Source organism: Hakea prostrata, chromosome 10 (genome assembly GCF_041222555.1).
Source record: "Hakea prostrata isolate BN-2017 chromosome 10, UWA_Hpros_2, whole genome shotgun sequence".
Classification (NCBI taxonomy): Eukaryota; Viridiplantae; Streptophyta; class Magnoliopsida; order Proteales; family Proteaceae; genus Hakea; species Hakea prostrata.
Window position 1 is genome coordinate 14,386,941 of NC_142609.1, and position 25,317 is coordinate 14,412,257.

The 25,317-nt window shown below is 38.1% G+C and overlaps 1 protein-coding gene and 2 pseudogenes across 1 annotated transcript in view; 2 read left to right on the forward strand and 1 right to left on the reverse strand.

Moving 5' to 3' along the window:
* Positions 1 to 888: 888 nt before the first annotated feature.
* Positions 889 to 2,540, forward strand: LOC149002075 (UDP-glycosyltransferase 88F4 pseudogene; annotated as a pseudogene).
* Positions 2,541 to 4,433: 1,893 nt separating this feature from the next.
* On the reverse strand, positions 4,434 to 6,299 carry LOC149002076 (UDP-glycosyltransferase 88F4 pseudogene; annotated as a pseudogene).
* An 18,582-nt stretch (positions 6,300 to 24,881) lies between these two features.
* The window catches only part of LOC149002077 (T-complex protein 1 subunit zeta 1-like), a 29,392-nt gene continuing 28,956 nt past the window's right edge, over positions 24,882 to 25,317 (forward strand). Inside the window, exon 1 of the mRNA XM_089136228.1 lies at positions 24,882 to 25,285. Coding sequence (XP_088992354.1) covers positions 25,152 to 25,285 — 134 coding nt within the window. The 5' untranslated portion in view covers positions 24,882 to 25,151. The remainder of the gene's footprint in view (positions 25,286 to 25,317) is intronic.

Below are 25,317 nucleotides of genomic sequence, written 5' to 3' on the forward strand. Positions count from 1 at the left end.
TTGGTAGTAGAGTGCATCAATTACCTTAAAGATAGCACTCAAGGTGTGACTCAACCTCATTGATCGACGATTCATTCGATTGCAACATCAAGCTAAGGATCTTCATTTTTCAATTGTATTGCAACTTCATTTTTTGTGTTCTGTAGAATTTACAATACAATTACCCCAACAAAATTAGTATTCTTGTTTTGAGCCTTGGTTACCTGGAGAATTAATGGCTGGTCATGACCAAGTGGTTGAGGTGCATTTGCCTTTTTGTTTAATGGTTTCCTCTTTTGACCTTCCCAGTAATGAATCAACACTGCAACCTATTCAATTTCAAGAACAACAATTAAGGTACCCCTTCAGAAAGTTCAGTTGACGGGAGATGTTGAATTCGGATGGAAGGACCAAGCGTATAAGATTCCACCATGGTTAGATTCTAGTCCCAACAATAACATGTTAGAAGCAATATTGAGTGCCAACAAATTCAATCGGGGGATGGCTTTGCAAAAATGTTCTTAGCAAACGTCATAGATACAAGAGCTACATGTCGGGAAAGGGGTTGGAGGTACAATGTCAAGCAGTTTCCAGCAAGGTATAACCCACCTAAGGATTAAATATGAAAAGGTTTAAATGGGAGTAATAGTGTCATTTGACTCTAATGAGGGATAATATAGTTATTTTACTCATTACCTAACATAATCTTAGATGGCCATTATCACTCTTTGGCTTGTAAGTTTGTTGATTTAATGAATTTTCTTTTCTTTATAAAAAATAAAAAATTAATTAAAAAAGAAGAAGAAGAATGCACGTTGGAGCATGTTGCTTTCAATTCCAATCGACTTCTTTTCTACAAGTTAAAAAACGTAGAGCCTACAGAAATAAAATGTTGTTCACTCGGAATTTTAAGCGTAGGCCGCAAGGCATCATTAAAAGACCCATTTGGTTTAGTAAATGTGTTCTTCCCAGCTGAGTCCCAATGTCATGTATGAGAATTTCCAGCAGCCACCATTGCATTCTTGAGCTGAGCTGAAACAGAGAGACACTGAAGGTGAAGAAAATGAAGCACACTCTTATTCTCTATCCAGTCCCTGGCTTCAGCCATTTATTCTCCATGGTTGAGCTGGGCAAGCTCATCCTCCATCATTACACCCATCGTTTCTCCCTCACAGTCCTCATTTCAGGTGAACACTACTTCGACAGCGCCACCATCAATCCTTACATCGACCATGTCTCTCAAACAGATCCTTCAATAACGTTCCATCGTTTTCCTGCTCTTCCCGACCCTCCTTCACCATCACCCACATCCAGCCCAGCCACCATGCTCTTTGAATTAATTCGCCTCAACAACCCTAACCTTCTCCACACCCTCAAAACCATCTCTCAGACCTCTTCCATTGCTGCCTTGGTGATGGATTTCTTATGCATCCCAGCTTTCTCCGTTGCCTCTGAGCTGAAAATTCCTCTTTATTACTACTTCCCCACTGGAGCTTCTGCTGTTGCAATGATGCTTCACCTCCGACACATCCATAACCAAACCAACAAGAGCTTTAGAGAGCTAGGAAACACTACCGTTCTCCAAATCCCAGGATTGCCACCGATTCGAGCTTCACAAATGGGGCCAAATTTACTCGATCGGAATAACGGGTTTTACGATAAGATGCTTGAACTGGGTACCCAGGTTCTCAGAACAAGGGGAATTTTAACAAACACCATTGAGGAACTAGAGCCTAAAGCAGTCAACGCTCTCAGGAATCAAGTGCCGGCGATTTTCTGTATTGGACCATTGGTTGCAGAACCCAGAGATCAATCTTCTGCTGCTGCTGCTGATTTGTTTTTGTGGCTTGACAAGCAACCAAGTCGGAGCGTTGTGTTCTTATGTTTCGGCAGCCGTGGAGTGTTTTCGGTGAAGCAGATTGCGGAGATCGCTATTGGGCTTGAGAGGAGTGAACAGAGGTTCTTGTGGGTGGTCAAGAATCCTCCACAAATAGCCGACGGTACAAGACGATTGTCTTCTGTATCTGCCATGGATTTTGATCTTGAAGCTTTGATGCCTGAGGGATTTCTGGAGCGCACCAGAGATAGGGGTTTGGTGGTGAAATCATGGGCACCCCAGGTGGAGGTGTTGAGTCGAGAATCGGTGGGTGGATTCGTAACTCATCGCGGATGGAACTCGGTTTTGGAAGCGGTGTGTGCTGGGGTGCCCATGGTTGCATGGCCTCTCTATGCAGAGCAACATGTGAATAAGGAGGTTTTGGTGGAGGAGATGAGGGTGGCGCTGCCAATGGCGGCAGCGAATGAGAATGAATTTGTTGTTGCTGCCGAGGTTGAGAAGCGAGTCAGAATGCTAATCGACTCGGAGGAGGGGAGGGTGCTTAGAAAAAGATGTCAGGAGATGAAGGAGAAGGCCATGGCTGCGTGGGCAGAGGATGGGTCCTCTCGGACTTCTTTTGCCGATTTCGCCGAGTCATTGAATCGGGAGTGAGAGTTCGAGCCGATCAGAATCTTTTCTGGTTGTTTCTTTTTTATTTTATTCATTTATGTGATAGTAAGTAACCTTTTTTTGGTTCACTTAACAGGGAAATATTTTAAACCCCTCACAAGTCACAAGTCACAATTGACTTTTAAACAAGGTTTAAAGCATCTCCACGATACCATACGATACTAGCCGATTCGATATTTTACCCAACCGACACGATACATCTCGATACGTCTCTCCATTGAATTATACTAAAATACATTAGCCAAAACGAAACAATACTCGATATAGGCAAGGTTTAAAGTATCGGTATCGAGTATCGTATCGGTAAGCTGAATTTAAGAGACATTTGTCCCCGGTTTGTTCGCTCGCTATGTATTTTGTGTATCTGAGGCGATGTGTCGTCGGTTGGTCAATATGGATCGTTCGGCTGTTCGGGTCGTGGGATACTTTAAACCTTGGATATATGGCTATACGTCTTTTAAAATCACCTGACCGATACGATACTTAATACCAATACTTTAACAAGTTTAGTGGAATAACTCCAAAATGCTAAGGATCAAGTTAGTGAAGCATAGAGCTTTGAAATAAGAAAGCTAGTTGCAGATCTCAATGCTAGGGGAGTAACTCCATAATGCTTACCTCTTAATGATGAAGGTGTGTCTATTTACAGATTAGGAAAGATTACCTCGATCGTATGGTGATAGAGTTTGACTTAAACTCTTTGAACAATCTTTAAACTTTTATAGAGTCTTATGTGAGTCACGTGTTTTGTTTATGTTGAAGTTGTTGAATCAAAATCAAGACTCAATAAGGACAAACTTCCTATCTTGCCATAGTCCTTTAATTATTAGGTTTGGACAATTTGTACTCGATCGTGAGTCTATTCCGAAGTCTTTGAAAGGTAATTGAATTCTACAACATTGAACCTATTATCTTTTGTGGTTTGACCATACGTGGTCGAAACACATCAAATCTGCTCAGTCTACATTTGTTCGATCAGATTTTGATCAGCAATATCAAGATCCAATATAGATACATATCAATTACTATTGTATCATATCATGGGATACTTTAAAGCTTGCTTGATACCCCTTAGTGCAAGTACCAAAGTGTACTTGAGTGCCATGGCTTTACTTTCGAATACATCTTGAAACACTGGTTGGTGCCAAGATCACATACTGCAATTGACTAGCATCATCATGGTAAGCAAGACCTACCACTAGCCCTAGGGTCATATAATCTTTTAACACAAGTTCTTTAAGAATTATTTTTAGTTATGAAAAGCCATTGAATTTCTATCTCTCTTCCAACCAAGGTCTCTTCTTTTTTTTTTGGTAAGTAGGTCATTTATTTTTCTTATGCAAACAAGGTCAAAGACCCAAGAAGTTTATGTGGAGAGCCTCTAGATCTGTCTTGAGAATCTCCTCCAACTCAGGAGAAGGATCCTGAAAGAATGTCACTGAATTATTCACCATTGATTACATTTTTTACATCCAATCAGCAGCGAGAATTGAACCAATGTCACATTTATTTGTTTTAAATGTTTATAAAATCGACCTGATCTTTTTAATTCGGTATTTGAACTAATCGAAGACTTCTACACAATTGTAGAAAGAGAAACATTTCGAATGAAATTTAGGTTCGATGTAAACTTGTCACTAACAAATTTGAATTTGATGCGAACTTGTCATTTGCAAGTTGGAACGAAACTTTGTATTCTACCATGCAAAAAACGATTGATGACTAATTATTTGCTACAAGTCAAGTTCAAGATGGAATTATAGTAGGCCATGAAATGACAATGTGAGGGACAATGAAAGATACTCTGATGCAACAAGACAAGGGGAGTCACATTATCATGGTTTCCTTATTGACTAAGTCTTCGGTTATTAGTGTCTTAGTCTAAGTGAGTTTTTTATTAATTTGTGGTCAGTAATATAATAGATAGATTTGATCATTTAGTCCCTTAATCCAATTACTTTCTATTGTCTCCTTAATTTTTGTTTCATTTTTGCTCAATCAGTATTGGTTACTGATTTTGGAATTGTTTATTATATTGTATCAAAGCAAACCATTAGAAGAACCCACAACATCAAACTCTTTCTCTAGAGAGAAAAACAGGGATTTTGCAAAAAGAACACAGCCATCAAGAGTATTGTATCGTAACAAGTACAAGAAAGTATCAATGCAAGATCTAACAAATTTTTTTTTTTTTGCTCGGAGAGTGACTTCCTAAGGATATGTCATTGCACATGAGTTGACCGTTGATTCGATTGTAATGTTGCAATAATAAAGATCCGAGTTGTTATTTCCGTTCCCATGACTCGGCTAAATCGGTAAACGATTTCTTGGACGGTCCATCTTCAGCCCACGCAGCCATTGCGTTCTCCTTCATCTCCTTGCTCCGTTCTCTCATCTCTGTCCCCTCCGGTGAGTCCATCAACGCTCTGACTCGCTTTTCTACCTCGTCCGCCGCCACAATCCCATCCTCACCCACTTCCATTGGCATCGCCAACTTCATCTCCTCCACCAAAAACACCTTATTCACTTCTTGTTCAGCATAGAGCGGCCACGCCAGCATTGGAACCCCAGCACACACCGATTCCAAAATTGAATTCCATCCACAGTGAGTCACGAATGCACCCACCGATTCTCGACTCAACACTTCCACCTGCGGCGCCCACGATTTCACCACTAGTCCTCTGTTTCTGGTCCGATCAAGAAACCCATCTGGCATCACAGCTTCCAGATCGAAATCATCCGTTGCAGATACGGAAGATCGTTTATCACTCTCCGGCGGTGGATTTCGCACCACCCACAAGAATCTCTGGCCACTCCTCTCAAGCCCTTCGGCTATCTCTGCTATCTGCTTCATCGGGAAAACTCCCCTGCTTCCGAAGCTCAAGAACACAACGCTTCGACTGGGTTGTTGATCGAGCCATTTCAAGCATTCTGACTCATTATGTTTATCACTGGGTTCAGCAACTAATGGTCCAATACAGAAAAACCCCGGTGATTGTTCCCTGACCGCCTCGATTACTCTTGGCTCCAGTGCCTGGAAAGTGTTCGATATAATTCCTCTTGAATTGGTGAGATTGATTGCTACCTCCAACATATCTGGGTAAAACTCATTGTTCCGTTCATGAAAGACCTGCGGCATCTGGGTAGCACGAATTGGAGGCAAACCCGGGATGTTGAGAACGGTGTTACCAAGCTCCTTGAGGCTCTTTTCTGTCTGGTTATGGATTTTTGGGAGGTAAAGGAACACAGAGAGACCAGAGGCACCGCTTGGCATGTAGTTGTAAAGAGGGATGTTGAGGTCAGCGATAATTGGAGTGGCAACGTTGCAGAAGAAATCGACCACAACTGCTGCAATGGAGGAAGTGTTGGAGATGGTTTGAAGGCTATGGCGGAGACTTGGGTTGTTTTGACGAATTGTTTGGAAGACGGTGGTGGAGGCGGAAGATTCAAGCTGGGGAATAGCAGGGAAGCGGTGGAAGATGATTGAAGGATCTGTTTGAGAAACAGAATCGATGTAGGAATCAATGGCGGCCAAATGAAACGATTCGGCTGAGGGGAGGAGAACTGTGACGGAGAAGCGGTGGCCATGGTGGTGGGTGATTAGCTTCCCCAGTTCAACCAGGGAAACAAGGTGGCTAAGGCCATGAGCTGGGTAGAGAACTATGATTTCCTTCATTTTTGTTTTCTGGGTTGTGAGAGAATCAACTTCAGATTCAGAATGAACAGAGCAAAGAACAAAACCAGGATGGAATGATCGCAAAAATAAATAAATAAATCTAACTTGTCGAGCTACTAGGAAAAGACTCATACTTTTATAGCAGATCTTACTTTGGGGAACCCGTTCGTTGAGACTTTCCCTCCAAGCCAATGCCTGTTTGAAAGTCAAAGAAACTACAATGGCCTTTCTTCTAGATTTCCTCATCGATCTTTAATTAAGATTAAACTAAAATAATATGCATTAAAATGTAAAAATAAAGAAATTAATTGAATTTAACTCTGAAAATAGACAATTGATCAATTCTAGTAACAACCGATGTGAAACTCATAAACCTAGCCCAGCTAAGGAATGAGATTTTGTGAGTTTTAAAAACCTTAGCAGACTTCTAAGGAGTGAGATCTTCAGCAAATTCATTGTTCTTGGGTGTTAGAATCCTTTTACCTTCTTGCTCACTTTGTGTGATTCACTTCGGATGATTTTAATGTTAGACACTTGCATTTTTCATTTGCTTCTTAGATTTGGAAGCGAGAATAAGTATTTGACGATCTGGGTTTTATGACAAATGTCGTCTATACGATATAGATGAAGATATATGATCAATTGTATGTGGTTAATAGGTTCTAGTAAAACTAAAGATATCTGAGAAAAAAACTATTTATTATGGCTTTGTCTACTTAGGATTCAGTTGGATGGAGATCATGGTGAGAGTTGCACGACTGTCAAAGGCAACTGAAAAGACACTAAGATGGAGTTGTGTTTTGTTGTCTTTGCTCCAAGGGCAATAAAAGTTGCATTATGTTTTGCAAATGAAAGTGTTAATGACTAAAATAGTTATTCTACCCTGATCGATCCAACCAGCTGATTCAATACAGTAGTTTCGACCAAGTGTTAATGGACGGTCCGACCATCATGTTAAGGATGCCCAATCAAGGTAAACTTTTATCACTTGTCAACTACCTAGAAGGATAAGTCAGATAAATAACTCTTCCTAGAATACTTTCCTAACACAACTCTTCTTAGAATTATATTCGAAGTCTAACTTTGATATTTAAAGCTTTATAAGCACTTCAGGCAGGCTTTATATAGTAAGTATTCATATTCTGTGTAATCAATTACTTGAATCTCTATTAAGTAGTTGTGATCATATCTCATTGGTACTGACTTGTTCATTGGAGACATACCTCGACCCCCCATATCAAACACGTGTTTTGTAGGTACTTAACAAGAATGACGAGCAGGATTTCGTATCAACAGCAAAAAAAAAAAAAAAAAAAAACAAGATAATTGGACTAGAATTTTAATCTACTCGGATTGTAACACAACACCTCGAGAGATTTTGAGAAACTTGGGAATATCCATTTCAAACTCTATTCAATTACTTATTCACGTTCATGAAAAATATTAAAAATTATGTCGCCATTGCATTCGTCATGATATAGAGGATACACATGTCTTATTTTTGTTTTTGTGCTTTTCTTTTTTTTATTAAAAAGGTATATCGTCATTGATTTCGCCATAATAGAGAATAATACACTTGATCAAAGGTTTGGTCCCTGCTCTCGTCATTCAATTCGTCATAGCATAGGAAAAGGAACCATGAACGAAGTAGCCAAGTTGCTTTCTTCATCTCATTCATGTCTTTATATTTATTTATTTATTGGTGAAAGTGAAACCTTCATTCTTGTCTTCTTAGCTTTGTTAGTAGTGGATATCATCCACCTTTCTTCTTATTTTATGGATTGTGCACTTTGTCCGGGGATGCCACACGTTGCTCACCAGCATGGAGCAGGTAATGCCAACTTCCACTACTTGGGCGTGGGATCGTAATTCTAACCTCTAACAACTGAATGTTGGTTTCACAAAAAAAAAAAAAAAAAGCTTTGTTGGGTTTTGCCGTGCGGGCCCTGGGGACACCACAAGTGTCAATGAACGAAGGAGAGAGAAAAGATTTTTTTTATTCAAAAGAAAATTCATATTAGAATCTCCAGGAAAATGACCTTCGAGGTAGCAAAGTAAGATGCAACAAGAACAAAGGTAGATAGTTCCATCAGATATTAAATAAATTATAAGTTTTAGCCCCACGAACTATAAAATCTGCATAAATATTACAATCTTTACTAACAAAACTAATAAAGACGGAATTAAAGGAGTTCTTAAGTCTTATAATTTCTTCTACTAAACAACAACATGTCCAGTTCAAAGAGTGGCCACTATCATTGATGACATCAATCACACTCTTGCAGTCCGAATGTAGAACTAGCTTACTGATTTCCAAATCTCTAGCAAGCAACAAGCCATCTTGAAACCACTTCCAACTCCACCATTGCAACCAAGAGACCCGAACCGTGACATGATTTTGTTGCCAAAAAAATCCCATGGAAATCCCAAATAGTACAACCTTGTCCTCCTTTTCTACCATGCTTATCCTAAGCTCCATCGATATAAACTTGAAAATAAAAATCAATATTAAGAGAGTTAAGGAAAAGAGGGGGAAGTTATATTCAAGTATTTCTCCAAAAGGATTAGAAGTATATATAAAGTCATATTATTATAGAGAGACCAAAATGCTCTTAGGGAGCCTTCCAAAGAAGGTCGCTTCCCCTCAAACAGAATGTCATTCCGAGCTCTCCAAACAAGCTAGCAAAGAGTACTCCATATCATGTCAATAGATGACAAATCATCTATGTTTTTATATTTTGCATATAAGAAATCTATCAAATCTCGAGATGAGATATCAAGATTTCAAACTGTCATAACTTACATTTTATTTTGAAAGATTTTAGCTAACCATCAATACAAATGACTGTACAAAAAAGTTGTTTAGGGATGCATTTAGGTCCTTTAGTTCAGACGTTGTTATATAGGGTCGAGAAAACATTGATCCAAGTAATATACATTTTATAAATAAGTAAATTTATATTAAGTTAAATGTTAAGTATTAAACTTTTAACTTAATATATTTGTGATAATGCAACTAAGTGGTGGCTTCTCTATAGAAACAATGCATCGAATCTCCAGAAGATTGGAGATCAGGACATGGTTATCAAAGCGTCCGCCTAGGCAGCAAAACGGTTTTTGAACCGCTTAACTAACGGACTGATTTCTTGCCACTTTTTTCCTTAAGCACTACCGCTTTGCTGCCTTAAATAACCATTTTTTTAACGCAGGGGTAAGCGAATGCAAGTCCGACCAATCAACATCCCGACAGTGCTATGTGAACTACCTAAATCTCTCAATTGAGTTGAACTAAAATACATTTGCCAGACTGATACAATACTAGATACAGGACGATACATCCCTTAAAATCACTTGATCGATATGATACTTGATACCGATACCGATACTTTAAACCTTGATTTGGGATTCAGTTGGATGGAGATGAAGATGAGAATTGCTATTAAAAGTAGTCAAAGAAATGGTAAGATGGAGTCGTGTTTTATTGTCTTTGTCATGATGATCGAAAGGCAACAGAAAGTTGGACCATGTTTGCAATGAAGAATATGAATTAATAAGTCACTAGTCAAGGAAGAGAGCAAGATAATTGGACTAGAGTTATAATTGAATATGAATTATCTTTTATTAACTTTTTTTGGAGAATTTACATTGAGTTATACATGTATAATTGTAAATTAATACGAATTTTACTTTTTTTTTTGGTAATTAAAAGAGGGGATTAGCACATAGCCCCGCTTCACAATGTTCGGACTTTTTATACAGTAAACCTGCAACAGATTTCAATTCCATTCCTATTACTAATTCACATTCATGAAAATATTAAAAATTATGTCATCCTTGATTATGTCATGATATTGAGTATGGACATATCATCATTGATTTCGCCATGATGGAGGTTTGGTAAAACAAAATTGTCATAGCTAAGGGTGTCAAATGGTACGATTTCGATAATTTGATACGGTTTTGACTTTGAATCCCAAAAATTGGAACCACACAGTACATAAATGACATGACATGGTATGGTATGGTATGGTTTCGATATAAAATCAATGCGAAAAAATGTGTAAACATGATATTTAGTGCAGTATAATTTTAATACCAGCCAACCTATTCCACTTTTGTTATTGGTTTAATAAGATTTTATGCTTTAAAAGAAAATCCTCTTATTGTCCAAAGTGGCAATATATGTGCTTATGATCATAAGATCATGAAAGATAATTCAATACTTTTTACGCATATCATCAAATATCTGATTTAGAAGAGCATAATTCAAAATAAGATTTTTATTGGATCAATGTAGATATGATCTTTAATACAGTAGCTTGTAGTTTGAAGTGAAAGAGTAGTTTCACGGTAGGCTAAGAGAATTGGAGTTTAGACACTAAGAAACCTCTAGCAATCTGTACTTTAAACTTCTAGGGGCTAATCAGCTTACTTGACTTAAAACACCAAGTAAAGATTTAATTAGACTATAAATACTAGATGATTCTCTCACAAAGTAAAAATGCACTTTCTAAGTGCATAATTACATATATAATCTCTATTTTATACGATATACTGTTTTATACGGTAACATACTGTTTTATGCAAATTTAATACGGTTTCAAGACATATCATAGTATGGTTCCATCAAAACTGGTACTGTACCGAATTTTGAACAGTACAATTTGATACAGTTGAATGGTTTCGGTACACAATTGACACCCTTAGTACTCCATATCATTGCAAAAGGAACTCGGAGTAGCCAAATCATTTGTTTTCATCATCTCATTCTTGTCCTTATATTTATTTATTTATGGATGAACACTTCATTCTTGCTTGTGTGGCTTTTTTTGTATGGATTTTCCTTTTTTTTTTTTTTTTTTTGCCCAACTTTATGAAGGCAAATAATATTTTGAACTATATAATGTGAAGTAGTGAATTAAATGAATACAATAAAATATTTAAAAATTGTGATGTTTATTATAAATGCTAATCAGTTACCAATGACACATTTTCTTGTAGTGAAACAAGCATTTTCAGCTACGCTTCTCATAAACCATTGCCAAAATTACTTATATTTCCCCATCGCCTTACCAAATGTGTCGCTGAAAACAATGTGGAGAAAATTACGTGATTAGTTATTTTTAGGTTTCTTTTTACAAAAATAACCTCTCAAAGTTTCACTTAACAAAACTAACTAAAATTGACTTTGCATTTACAAAACAAACCAAAATGGTGATTTTTCATCCCTTTGGACATTTTTACCCCTAAAATTGGTTAACCCAATATGGGGATGAAAATGTTCAAAGGGTATGAAAAATAAATGATTTTTTCATTTTGGACAAAATAGTCATTTTCCCTCTTTAGTTTGGTTAATTTTAGGGGATAAAATTGTCCAAATGGATGAAAAATCACTATTTTAGTTAGTTTTGTAAATTCAAACTCAATTTTCGCTATTTTTGTTAAGTGATACATTGAGTGGTTACTTTTGTAAAGGAAAACCTAAAAGTACAATCAAGTAATTTTCCCAACAATTTACCCCGATAGTTAAACAAAAGTGTCACCAAAATACTGACAAACCCGATGTTTTCTAAAACCGTCGCGGATTGTCTATCTTATTCCCCCATGCATTTGACTAAATGTCAGTGGAAAATGTTTTTCCCGAAGGTTACAGGAAATCGTTTCCAAAATAACACAAAAATCCCAACGTTTTTCCCAAACCGTCGCCAAATATCTATCTTCTTCTCCTATGCTTTTGACTAAATGTTTGCGAAAAACATTTATTCCAACGGCTACGGAAACCATCACCAAAATAACACAACCCCAACACTTTTTGCCTTTTCCCACGCTCTGCAAAGGTGTCACCACATTTCCATTTTCCATAACGGTTTTTAAAAAGTAAATACTATTTTTGGCGACAATTTTTATTACCGTTGGGGAAAAACCATCACCAAAAATCCCTTTTTTTGTAGTGATGTACAAGAAACACTTAAATAGATCCGTTGGAGTCCCCGTATTAGGGCCCACCTTTGAGACCATCAGTCTCAGATCTCAAAGGTTAGAATCTACCCTGTATGCATGGAACGAAAGTTCGCTGAACATTGCTGGGCAGCGAATCTGGCGATATGGCGATATTTCGCCGGAATATCGTGGAAGTTCACGCAAATGAAGTTCGAAGTTCAAGTGAAGTTCGAAGTTCAAGGTTTCAATTTCAACTTTCGAACCCTGCTTCTCATTTTCCCTGCTTCAAACCCTGCTTCTCATTTTCCATGCTTCAAACCCTGCTTCAAAGTTCAAGGTTTCAAACCAAGTATTTGGCCTGTTGATCCACCATAACCCACATCACAAAGCGATTTTAGTTATTATTTTTGTCCATGCGTTTATTTTTCTTCACATTTACCTGTGTTTTAGGTTCAATAAGATCGGAGGTTGAAGATGGAGACGAGAGATGGAGATGACAAAGAACGGAGGTTGAAGATGATCGGAGGTTGAAGATGGAGACGAGATCAATTAGTGTAGCGAATTGATTTGAATAAGCCGGTTACCAGAGATGGAGATGACAAAGAACGGCAGCTGGGTTGAAGCTCCACTCAAGAAGAAGAGGAGAAAATAGGGTTCGATTTCAGCAAGGGGTGACGGTGACAAGCCAGATTTTAGGGAATTTTGGCTGATTTTCACTGGTTCGCCGGAAAATCGGCGACTTTCCGGCGAGTTCTGGCAACTGGTGGGAAAGTTCGTTTCGCCCCCTGGTTTCGGTTCGCCAGGGGGCAAAATCACCGAATTTCGGCTATATTAAGTTCCGTGCCTGTATGGGTGTGGGGCTAGTTTGTCTCCACCCCAAGAATAATAGATATCAGCTAAGATTGCCCCCATTATGAAGATGCGTGTGCGAGCTAACCTTGGCCACTCAGCTAGCTGCATTGCAGAGGATTCAAGTCCTTCAAAAGATCCTTCCATTAATAACTTGAACTTAATTAAAAGGTCATTAATTCAATGCCTAATATAATCTCTCTTTTTGAAGATTAGTGAATATGCATGCAAGCTGTCCAAAAGATGGTAAGGTTTTCTTACAACACAAGTTTCACTGTGTTCTCTACCCAAGGAGCCAACCCTCAACTCCTTTATTCTCCTCTTTCCTCCAACTCAAATCTCTCATGGACATCCATGGGAGCCTATGCCCCATGAAAACCATGAAACCAGAAATCCAAAGCCACATCAATGATGATGATGATCGTCTCTATACTCAGCTGCAAAAGCAGATGCTTCTTTTGATAGTAGATGATGATGAAGTGAAGCATACTGAACCCCTGCATTCAACCACCCCAAATAAGATGAAGGGAACCGGTGTCTTCATTCCTCGAGTGCCAAATCCAATACCCAAATCAAAACCAGAACGCCAGTTTGATAGCAACTTCTCCCCTCATGTTAAAAACTCAATACCCATGTCGACACCAAAACATAAGAGTTCTTCTGGCGCCCCTCGTGCCATAATCCCAGTTCCCATTCCAACACCAAAGACTGAATCAAGTACTTGCTTCACTAGTATTTTGAGAAGCTTGAAGTTTCACTTTCGTCTAAGAATGTGACCATACTAACTGCTACTTTGGTTATTGTTTTGCAGGGAAACCAAATAAGACCCGAAACTCAACGAAGAAGCAGGCTAGCAAAGGACAAAGAGTTTGATAGCTAGAGAACCTTCAAGGACGGGATGCCATATTTGGAGAGGCAGAACTCAGCAATCTTGTTTTTTAGCGTTCTCATATTATCACCAATTATAAGAATAAAAATTATCTAATAAGAAAATGGGATCCGTTGGATGCTGTCAAATTCATCAAGGATTGTCAATTTTCTTCTCCCTTCCCCCGGCCATTGCTCCTTGGATGCTAATTTATTTTTCCTTTTGATAAAATATTTTGATCTAAGAACCATCTTGTGGATATGTTAGAATGAATATCAAGAAATTACGAAAAGGAAACACAAACAATTTAACGTGGTGTGATACACCTACTGGCGAAGAGAAGACCTTTCGACTTTCACCATGGAGGAAGAAGACTACAATGGAAATCTCTCAACTAGTTGCCAAAACAGCGTTAACAAAATTTACCACCCAAAACCCTATGGCAAAAATCCCAAACTCTTCCGTTTATTGATCTAAGAAATCGGGTTATTTGGGTCACCACTGAAATGTCAGTATAGTTCAATTTTCAATGCTAAGTACAAGAATAGAAGCTTTTCTATTATTCCCAGATTGACACTGAGAGGGGGGGTGAATGAGTGTCTTCAAAAATTCACCAAAATGTGGCTGAGTCTACCGAGTGGTACCACTCGTAGTATCAACTGCACAAGGACACGTCCCCCCACCACATGTGGTGTGGCGTGGTACCCCACTCGCAATCAGACACTCCAATATGTGCAACAAAGAAAATAAACCAAACGCAATGCACCAAGTTTACATGATTCGGCCTTGCCTACTCCCGGTTACCTTACCTGGGGTTTCGTATTTACTCATACACTCCTAGATATTTTGTGCTCCGTCCGAACACCATCCCGCTTTAGTCTATGCAATTGAGAGCACCAACCCACCCCTGACAGCTCCAACTTGCTAGGTCACAATGTAAACCAATAATTCGTTCCCCAATTACATTCATGATCTAGGTTCTTCATCATTAACCATAATCTAGAAATAATAGACAATAACTTGTGAATACGGGTTACCTCAACTTGTGTAAGATGCATGGTAACATACTTGTTTCTCTTGGGTTATGGGCCCCCCGCTTCTGCTGCACTTTTCGGCGGCTAACACGCCCTTTATCTTTCTTGAAGTAAGTAACTCACCATGTTCCCTTCTTTTCTTCTGTTCTTCTTCTTCCTTCTCTTTCACTTTCTTTCACAAGACTTCTTATTCCCAAGCTTCGGATCTCCGCCAACCACGTCTCCTGGTTGACCTCCGCTCTTCCCAGCTCCTCAAAATGTCCTCTCTATTCTGCTGGAGTTTGCTCTCCTTTTATAGATTAATTTAACTCGTAGTTTGAATCAATTCGGTTCCTATCCGCTTAAACAATGAGTGTTTTGACGTACAAATCAGACTAACTTCGAGATCTCCAATGAACAATCCCACCGTTGGTTTGAAGATCAAGAGTTTTGAAGCTCTCCACCAAAATTGGCTCAATCAGACACTGGATGACCATCCGATGAAGAGGTTGATCAAACTGGACTCGAGTTTGAATCAAACTCGAGTTCCTATCTCGACTTAAACAATGAGTGTTTTGACGTACAAATTGGACTAACTTAGAGATCTCCAATGAACAATTCTACCGTTGGATTTGAGGATCAGGAAGTCGTGAAGCTCTCCTCCAAAAATCGGCTCAATCGGACACTGGATGACCATCCGATGAAGAGAAGAGGTTGATCAAAACTGGACAGAGACCCTCAAAAACGAGATAAGTGAAGAATAAAAGATCACTGAATAATGGCTGCTTACAACTACCCGAATACTGAATAATTCCAATACATACATTAAAATATCCAAACAGTCGGATTAATTCAATATCCAAATTATATTGACAAGTGGTTCTCGTAATGTTATAGAAGTACAAACAAGCTGCAAGGGTACTCTTTTCTCCCATTAAATCTACACTATAAAGGTAGTGGAATTCCAGAACCATGGCATTATAACATTAAATTTAATTATGATTTTTTTCACCTTTATCTTCCCTTAAAAGCAGTTCTCTACTTTTCTTCCACACCTCAATTCATAAAAGGTTGAATCATAAAATCGAAGGAAAATCAAACAAAAAGACATCTAAAATCAAACAAAAAGACATCTAATTGGAAAAACTCAAGATACATACAAGCAGTAGTATTAATGAAGTTTGATTACAAATGATAGAGTGTTTTTCATGCTGCTCACTTAAGTTAGGCCTAAACTCCAGTATGTCCACTTATGTGGCCAATATTACATGTTGTCGCATTAGTGAATTTGAAAATTTACAAGTTATCAATGGTTACTTTTTCTGTTAATTTAAAATTTAAATTACCATTTTGCCCATGGATTGAATAAAAATATAAATTTTTTATTTTACAAAAATCTCACTTTATTTTCTTAAATTTACAAAAAAATTCCTTAGATTCACCTACTCACCTGAGCTTTTGAACTCTGATTTGCTCTCTCTCTTTCTCTCTCTGATAAATGGTGTTTAAAAACAAACTTCCTAGCCAGAAAAGTACCCACCACCTCTCTTAACCAAACGCCTCTCTAATCATCTTCAAGATCAAGATCAACGCATGATAGAAATTCAAACAAACCAATCGAAAAATGACAAAGAAAGGGAAGGAAATTTTATACGGTTACATCTATTCAATTTGGCCCTTTCTTGGTTTATAGGCATATGTTGTGGGAGGATTGGTCTCCTCATCCGGTTCGGGTCCTCTTCAGATCCGGTTCTCTTGGAATCAAAGAAGAAGTGAGAGTGGGCCGTCTTTGAGGACAGGAACCCACCTACAATGATTAAGTCAACCCTTGAAGAAGAAACTGTGAGTCACTCCTAGAAGAATAAATATTCAAAGAGGATGCAAGAGATTAATGGAGAGAATGTTCTTAGTGGATTTAAGAGGGAGAGTAATGGCTGGAGAGCCTCCCCTTTTACCTGCGTAATCATTTGCTATTTATAACGAACCTTCAGCTTTTGATGGCCTCAAGCTACGAATTGGTTTCTTGATGAAAAAGGTGACGGTGGAGATGACTTCTTGATATGAGTGATGTCACCCGCTGGTTGGCGTGATTCTTTAAACAGTTGTTGATCCCTTTGGAGGATTAGGGAGTCAACTCAAGTTTCACCTTGATGTGACGTTGTTCCTTGGTTGAGGGGACAATGAGGGGCTTCATAGTACTCGAGACAGCTTCAGGGTGAATGAGAAGCTTCCAAGCTGTCTTGAACATTAAATGAGGCTCAGGGTATTTATTGCTAAATTAAATGCTGAGGGATGATATTTGAAAGAGATACTCCGAATCCCATATCTTCCGCTGACCTGGCTGAAAAGCTATAGGGTGACAGTGGTTGTCATCGAGCCCTGCCACCCCTGCCTTGCTTGCTGCCATCCATCCTGAGAAGTGACATTACCTTGACCTTACCAATAAGTCTAGCTCTCATTGGTTCTTGAGTCTCTGGTCTGATTTGGCCGGCTTGTTCCGATTCACGTTCGTCGAGTTGACCTCGTTCTCCGTTTTCAAATTTTCATGAGCCTCAGTCACAAAGATGCTCGTGTTGGCGGGCGGGGGGGGGCTAAACAATCCAACCTCACAAAGTCACAAGCATTTCCAACCCACGCGGCCCCTCGCAGGAGCCCCCCGGGCTCCCCCCCCCCCCCACCCCCCCCTCCCCACACCAAAACCTAAGGTGCCACCCTCCTAGCGGGGAACGCACCCGGACCAGAAAGACGGCCCCCCCCCCCCCCCCCCCCCCCCCCCCCCCACCCCCCCCCCCCCAATCTTTTTTTGTTTGTTTCTTTTTAAAAAGTTTTTTTTTTTCCCCCCCCCCTTAAAAAAAAAAAGAATAGGCTTTTTGGTATCAATTCTCATTCTCTATTATGCCTATTTAAAATAAATAAGTACAAGAATTCATTTTTGGTCAAGAATGAAAAATGGTTTGGTGAATTTTATCGAAAATAATTATGAAATGGAAAATAAGTTTGGTGTCAAGATAAAAAATTGTTAAAAATGATAGTAAACAAGTGAGAAAAGAAGGAAAAAGTATGGTTGTTATAAAAGAATGTGTATTGACTATTTTACCCTCATCTTACTTATAGAACTTTAAGTAAACTTACACAATGAGATATGAAATTCTCATCATAATCCATAATGGACAAAAGTTCATTATGGATTTTGGAGGTTTTTCTATTATTTTAAATAAAAATAAAATTCAGAATAGATGCCAAACAATTTAAAATAATGAAAATTTCTCATATTGACAATGATAATTGATCCAAAAACCCCCCCCATCCCACTCTTTCTTTTCTTTTTCTATTTTTTCAATCCAACCCCCCCCCCCCCGCCCCCCTTTCCCGCAGCGGGGCGGGGGGGGGGCGGCGGCGGGGGGGAGGGGGGGGAACCACCCCCTTCCCCAAAGTGTTCGCCCCCACAAACAAAGAAAGACCCCCCAAACACGAAGCCACGGCCCCAGGGGAAACCCCCCCCCCAAACCCCCAAAGGATTTGAAACGAATTAAGAAGAATTTGCTGGAAGAGTGTAGAGACGGTAAGCTCAAATAAGATTTTATTATTATATGAACGTGGGTATATTGTTGGCCCAAAAAACCAAAACATGGGTATATGTATATATACATTATACATATACCTAACAGAATACATTAGACTGAAGTTTTTTTTTTTGGTAGAACACTAGACTGAAGTTATAGTCTATATCAATAGATGACTCTAGAACACTGTAGAGTATTAATATACTGTAGATATAAATTACAATCTATGATCTACTCTACAACATTACCTTAGAGTATGCATATCCTTATCATGCCCCCCCGCGCAAGCAAGGCAAGTCATAGAGAGCAAACATGTTTCATAGGAGTAAGAAGCAGGTACGAGGAAGAGCTTTGGTGAGAGGATCCACATATTGATCAATGATACACACATACTTTACTTGTAGCTGTCCCAAAGAACCGAGCTCTCGGACATAGTGAAAGTCCAGCTCCAAATGTTTAGTACATGAGTGGAAGATGGGATTGGCCATCATGTAAGTGGCTCCTATATATATAGTCGCGCCAATTGTGGGAGTAAGGGAGAGAAAAAAACCCAATTCACCGAAAAGGGAGCATAGCCAAGTGATTTCGGTCTACACAGATGCAATAGCCTAACATTCAGCCTCGGTGGACAAACAAGAGATGGTACACTACTTCTTAGAAGACCAAGAGACCAATCGAGGATAAATGCAAAAGCCCATAAGTGGACCGACGATCATGGGGCATCTAGCTCAGTCGGCGTCGGCATAAGCAGTGGAGCCCATTAGAGGGTGTGTGTGTGAAAAATAAAGACCATGATTGGAGGTACCACATAAGTATTGCAAGATGTGTTTAATAACACCCCAAATGTACATCAAATGGGTGTATGCATGAATTGAGCAACCTTACTGACGGCATATCCAATATCAAGGCAAGTGAAGGCCAAATACTATAGAGACCCAACCACCTATTGATACTTTGTACCATCTACCATAGGAGAACCACTGGTAGGAGATAGGGCACAACCAAAGGCCAAATGTGTGGCTACAAGTTTAGCATTGCGCATATTGATCTGATCCAATAAGTCCATGATATACTTATGTTGAGTCATTGAAAGCCCATACATTGTCTAGTGTATTTCAATACCCAAAAAATAAGAGAGAAGTTCAAGGTCTTTAAGAGCAAAGACTTTTGATAAATATGTAATGAAGGCAATGATGGCAGGGGAGTTGTTCCTAGCTAGAATCCAATCACCCACCTAAATGAGAATGTAAGAAAACCAACAGAGTATACAATCTATTTGATATTGAGCTCCATAACAAAAATAATCATGTTCTTTGTTCAATCATGCGAGAAGACAAAAATAAGGTACTTACCTCCAGCCATGAAGACTTGTTTCTAGAAGTCATATGCAAGTTCCTCTCCAAGAAGATCATCCTCTTCAACATCAAAGAAATTCAATTATTCCAGTTTTTCCTTAGCCACTGATTGATGGAGAGACAGGGAATTTTCAGGCTAATAAAACTGGGACCAAAGTTCACAGAAAATTGTCGTAATGTTTTTTTTTCTCATAATACAAGTTTAGATGAGCCCTGTAGAAGTGGTGTTTCCATCAAACACCTTTAGATAACCGCCAAATAGCTATTAACGCGATTATCTTGAAATAAGTTGTAATTACCAATAATGTTTAGGCCACATCATAATAATGATAAGTTAAAATATTAATTTTACTAATTTAAATAAAGGAAACCTAACATTCTCCCACTTTGCCCAAACAACGTTACATCTTAATTCTTAATGTTGAAATAGAAACATAGAATTGTATGAATCATAGCAGTAGACACATTTGACTTAGGCGATACCTTCTATGTATCACAATACAATCTTTCTTTTATTGAATAAACTCAACTTAATAAATAAACCTAAAATGTTTATTCCTGGTCTAACAACATGTTTGTTATAACCGTCATTAGATCAAAATGTGAAATAATTACATTTCATGAAGATAATTCTTCCCGAATTCCTAAACGGACAACATGATCCTCAAAAGCTCTAGGTGGCATGCTCTTTGTCAATGGATCAGCAATTATCCGCTCAGTCCATATGTGTTCTATGAGCACTTCTTTAGCTTTAATGTGATCTCTTATTGCTAAGTAGTTAATGTTGATATGTTTTTTTCGACTTCCACTCTTCTTATTCTTAGCAAATAATACACTTAGCAATATTGTCACAATATAACTTCATTGGCCTAGAGATAGACTCAACAACTCTAAGCCCGAAAATGAAATTTCTTAACCATATTCCCTACACAATAGCCTCAAAAAAGGATATGAACTCAACTTCTATGGTATAAGTAGCAACCAAGGTTTGCTTAGCACTTCTCTAAGATATGGCCCTACTAGCTACCATAAAGACATAACCAAATGTTGATTTACGGGAATCAACACAACTTGCAAAATCTAAGTCCAAATCTCTGATAACTTCTAAAGTATCGGAATACTTATATGTAAGCATAAATTCTTTTGTTCCTTGAAGGTATCTCATGACCTTCTTTTCAGCTCTCCAATGATCCAGGCCGAGATTACTCTGATATCTCCCTAACATTCCAACGGCCAAAGCAATGTCAAGTCTCATACAGACATATGCATACATCAAGCTTCCTACTACAGAAGCATATGAAATGTGTTGATGCAACCTAGAGGGGGGTGAATTGGTTGCAACTAATGGATTGTCCCAATTTTTCGATTTGATTGGAAATACAAGGTAAATTGAAAATTCAAATGAATTAAATAATAACAATCAACCACAAAACAAGTATTTTATAGTGGTTTAACATTTGCAAGTCTACGTCTACTCCTCTCTTGGCCTTAAGAGAGTATTCTACTAGTGATTCTCTTTCAATACAATAGGTAGAGATAAAACCCTTTACAATATTTGTTACGGGGCAAGAGCACCCAAACAATCTTTATTAATGGGCAAGAGCACCCAAAACTAATTATATTCTACCTAGACTTTTGAATTGAAGACAAGCAATTACAATGGATGGTTAGATATTACCTAACAAGGGGTGTGACAATTTACCCCTTGTGTGAGTGTGATACAATGAGAGTGGTATGCCCAAATTATAATGAATGCACCACTAATGCCTTCAATCACTTCAAGCTTGACTTCTACAAGTTTGTTTAACACCTTGGTATGTTATTCAAGAATAGAGTGAGGATGAGAGGCAAAACCTAATTGATTTCTTGTAATTTGAGAGCTTTAAGAATACTTGGGAAGTAGTTGATCAAGTGTGAGGTTCAAAGCTCTCAAAAGTGGTGAATTGTGTTTATATAAATGGCTTTTGAGTACCTTAGCTCAATCCCCAACGGACATAATTTTTATTAGGGATTAAATCGAGTTGGATTTAAAATAACAATATTTATGAGTTATTTTGTATAATATTTAATTTGAATAAAATTTTATTTATTAAGGATTGATATAAGAGAACGAAATCAGTGGGAGGAAATTCTTTTCCTAATTTTAATTTAATTGAATTTTTAAATTAAAATAAATGAAAAATCACAAAGGTACCAACAATTTGTAAGGAAAAAATAGAAAAAGCTAAGAAAATTAATAGACAAAATATGACTTTGAATAAAAATGAGGGATACAATAGTTAAAGAAAAGATTTGCGTAAAAAAAAGGAGTACATGCTTTTATATGATAGTATGATATGATATCACGACTTTTTTGGCGATACATCACCAATATTCTACAAATCTCATTTCAACTGTGCATTTAATTAAAAAAAAAAAATTTTGATGTCTAGTGAAACGTTAGCAATATTTTGCTAAAATTTCTTCCCATGGTTATAAGTTATAACCTATTCTGTATATTAGAACTGAGAAGACGAATATACTTTCTTAGGGCCTGTTTCGTTACATGAGTCTGGAGATTTCAAATATTTAGAGATTTCAAATTTATAGATTTCAAATCTATGGAGTTATAATTTATAAAATTAGATGTTTGATTGTGGAATGAAATCAGTGGATTCATCCTAAAAAACTATTTGATCGACGTGATTTTTGTAAATGTGCAAATGTATAGATTTTTTTGAAATCTCTGGATTTCACCCCTTACCCATAAATCTATAGATTCACGTTTTTAGTGTAAAAATGTGAATCTCTAGATTTCATGAATCTAGAGATTTTTACAACCAAACGGGTATAATTCTCAGATTCATGAATCCAGAGATTTGAAATCTCTAGATTCACGTAACCAAACAGACCCTTAAAAAATTAGAAAACCAATACACCGTTTATCTCTTTTGAGCGACTATCACCTAGGGTTGCAAGTTTGGCCCTGGCGGCCCTGACCCGCCCTAAGCCCGCCCTGAGCCCGAATAGGGCTTGGGCTAAAGATTTTCCGCCCTAAAGGCGGGTTAGGGCCAAAATATTCTAGCCCTGAACTAGGGCCAAGGGCGGGCCTGGGATTACTCTTTGGCCCGCCCAGCCCATCCCGGCCCGTCCTTGATTTTTGGCCCTGACCCAGGCCCTGATTTTGGCCCTAATCTTGGCCTTGACCTAGGCCCTGATCCTAGCCCTGATTTTGGCCATGATCTTGGCCTTGATTCTGGCCCTAATTTTGGCCCTGATCTTGGCCCTGATTCTGGCCCTGATCTTGGCCCTGATCCCCCCCCCCCGATCTTGGCCCTGATTCTGGCCCTGATCCTGGCCCTGATTTTGGCCCTGACCCTGGCCCTGATTTTGGCCCTGATTTGAGTCTAAAGACTCTAGACCCTCCACCTACATGGAGAGGAATTAATTGTAATATATATGGGTGGATGCTTGACACGTGTCAAATTTTAGAAACATGATCATGTTTTGTAGAAAATTAATAAAAATAAATTATAACCTCATTACCAATGTAATAAGCATCTATTTGATTTTGGCCCTGATCCTGACCCTAATTTTGGCTCTAATCTTAATATTAATTTGACGATGATCATATACTACAGTACTAGATTTTTACCCTAATCTTCATACTAACATTGATATGAGTCTTGATTTTGACATTTAGTCACTTTGATCATATTAGACTATAAATTCACTTTTTATATTATTTTTAAGGTAATTTTTACTTTTTCAACAAAGTCATTTTTAGTTTAATAAAATATTGATTTTGTTTTTTGCTTAAGGCGAGATAATATATTATAAATAATAAAAACTATTAAATAAAGAATTAATATTTAAAAAATATATACCCCAACTTCTCATCATGAATATCTAACAAATCTACTGTGATATTTCAAAAAAAAATTATTAAAAACATATAGCTATGTTTGTAACTAAAACATCATTTTCTTTAACTGTTAAAAAAAAACATTTTTTTTTTGTTGAATACTAAATTATCGTCGATTTACTTATTAACAAGGTTTTGTTATGAATTTTTTTTTATTGAATAAAGATATCAATTTATTGAACAGTTGTGAATGAAAACATACCTACCTACGGCTTAAGTTATTGACTTTGAAGATAAAATTTTCATTTATCAGATTTCTTTTGAATTTTGAATCTCTGACGTTTCTAAGTTTACAAAAAGAGTTTGTGTGACATTCTCTATAATTGACTTGACTTTCAAATATGCCTAAATTTAATTACAATTCTTCTCTACTTATTATATTTCATGAATAATTTTAACTCTTTGCTGTTGGAGAAAAACCAAAGGAAAAAACAGAATAAAAGAGAGAGAAACTTGGGGGAAAGGCAAATTGGAAATTTTGAATGAAGTTTGACCATTGTCTTAGAAGTTAGAAATTAATTGATAATTGAGATAAATCTTTTTCTTTTTCCCTTCGAGCTTACATATAATAACCATAATTTTCATTGAATAGCAAATTAGAAAACCCTAGAAATTTGAATTTATCTATTTCTCTAAAATCTAAATGGATAAATAGTTAAATACATATTGAATATAAGTTTTTGATTATTTATTGACATCTTTACTATTTTATTTTCCAGAACTGAGTTTGGAATTTAAGAATTTAATTACTTTAATATGTATTTTAATTACTACTTGTCTTACATTTGATATTTACGACCAAAGATATGGCCAATTAAAGCTAGGGACAAGGTCAATTAGGGCCGGATGGGCCAATCGTAGTAGTGTGGACATGGCCAATCGCCGCCAATCGTGGTGGGAGGCCGTAATCGTGGTCGGGGCCAATTAGGGCTAATCAGGGTCAATCAGGGCTAATCAGGGCCAATCAGGGCTAACCCATCCCGACCCGGCCCAATTAGGGCCAATTAGGGCGGGAATGGGCTTGGCTTGGCCTTGTAGGGCTTAGGGCCAGGGGCAAAATCATTGGCCCCGAACTAGGGTCAGGGCGGGAATGGGCTCAAATTATACCATATAGGGCTGGGCTTGGGATTGTAAAAGCCCGGCCCAGTTGCAGCCCTACTATCACCCGTTCGTTTATGTTTTTCGTTTTTTCTTGATTTTGATTTTTTTATTTTTTCACTCCTAACTCCATCGCCTCCTCTCTCCCTCCACCCCAACCCCCACCCCTGTTAGCTTTCTCTCCGCTTCTCTGTTCGCTGTCTCCACCTCCACCCCATCCCTGTTCTGCTCCTCATCTCCCTCTCTCCTCCGCCTCACTACATGGTAAGGATAAAATAGCTATTTCATCTTCATTTTGGAAAGCCCTAAAACACTCTCGCGCCCAACTGGATCTGCTCTTACTCTTCGCTCACGTGACCTGGTCCCTTTTTGCTTCGGTGTCAGTGAAAGAGCATCAACAATGTCTTTGAGAGTTCTGAATCCAAATGCGGAAGTTCTGAACAAATCTGCTGCTCTGCACATGAACATCAATGCAGCTAAGGGTTTGCAGGATGTTCTCAAGACAAATCTTGGACCTAAAGGCACCATCAAGATGTAAGTCTTTCTTCATTATCTTCATGTTCAAT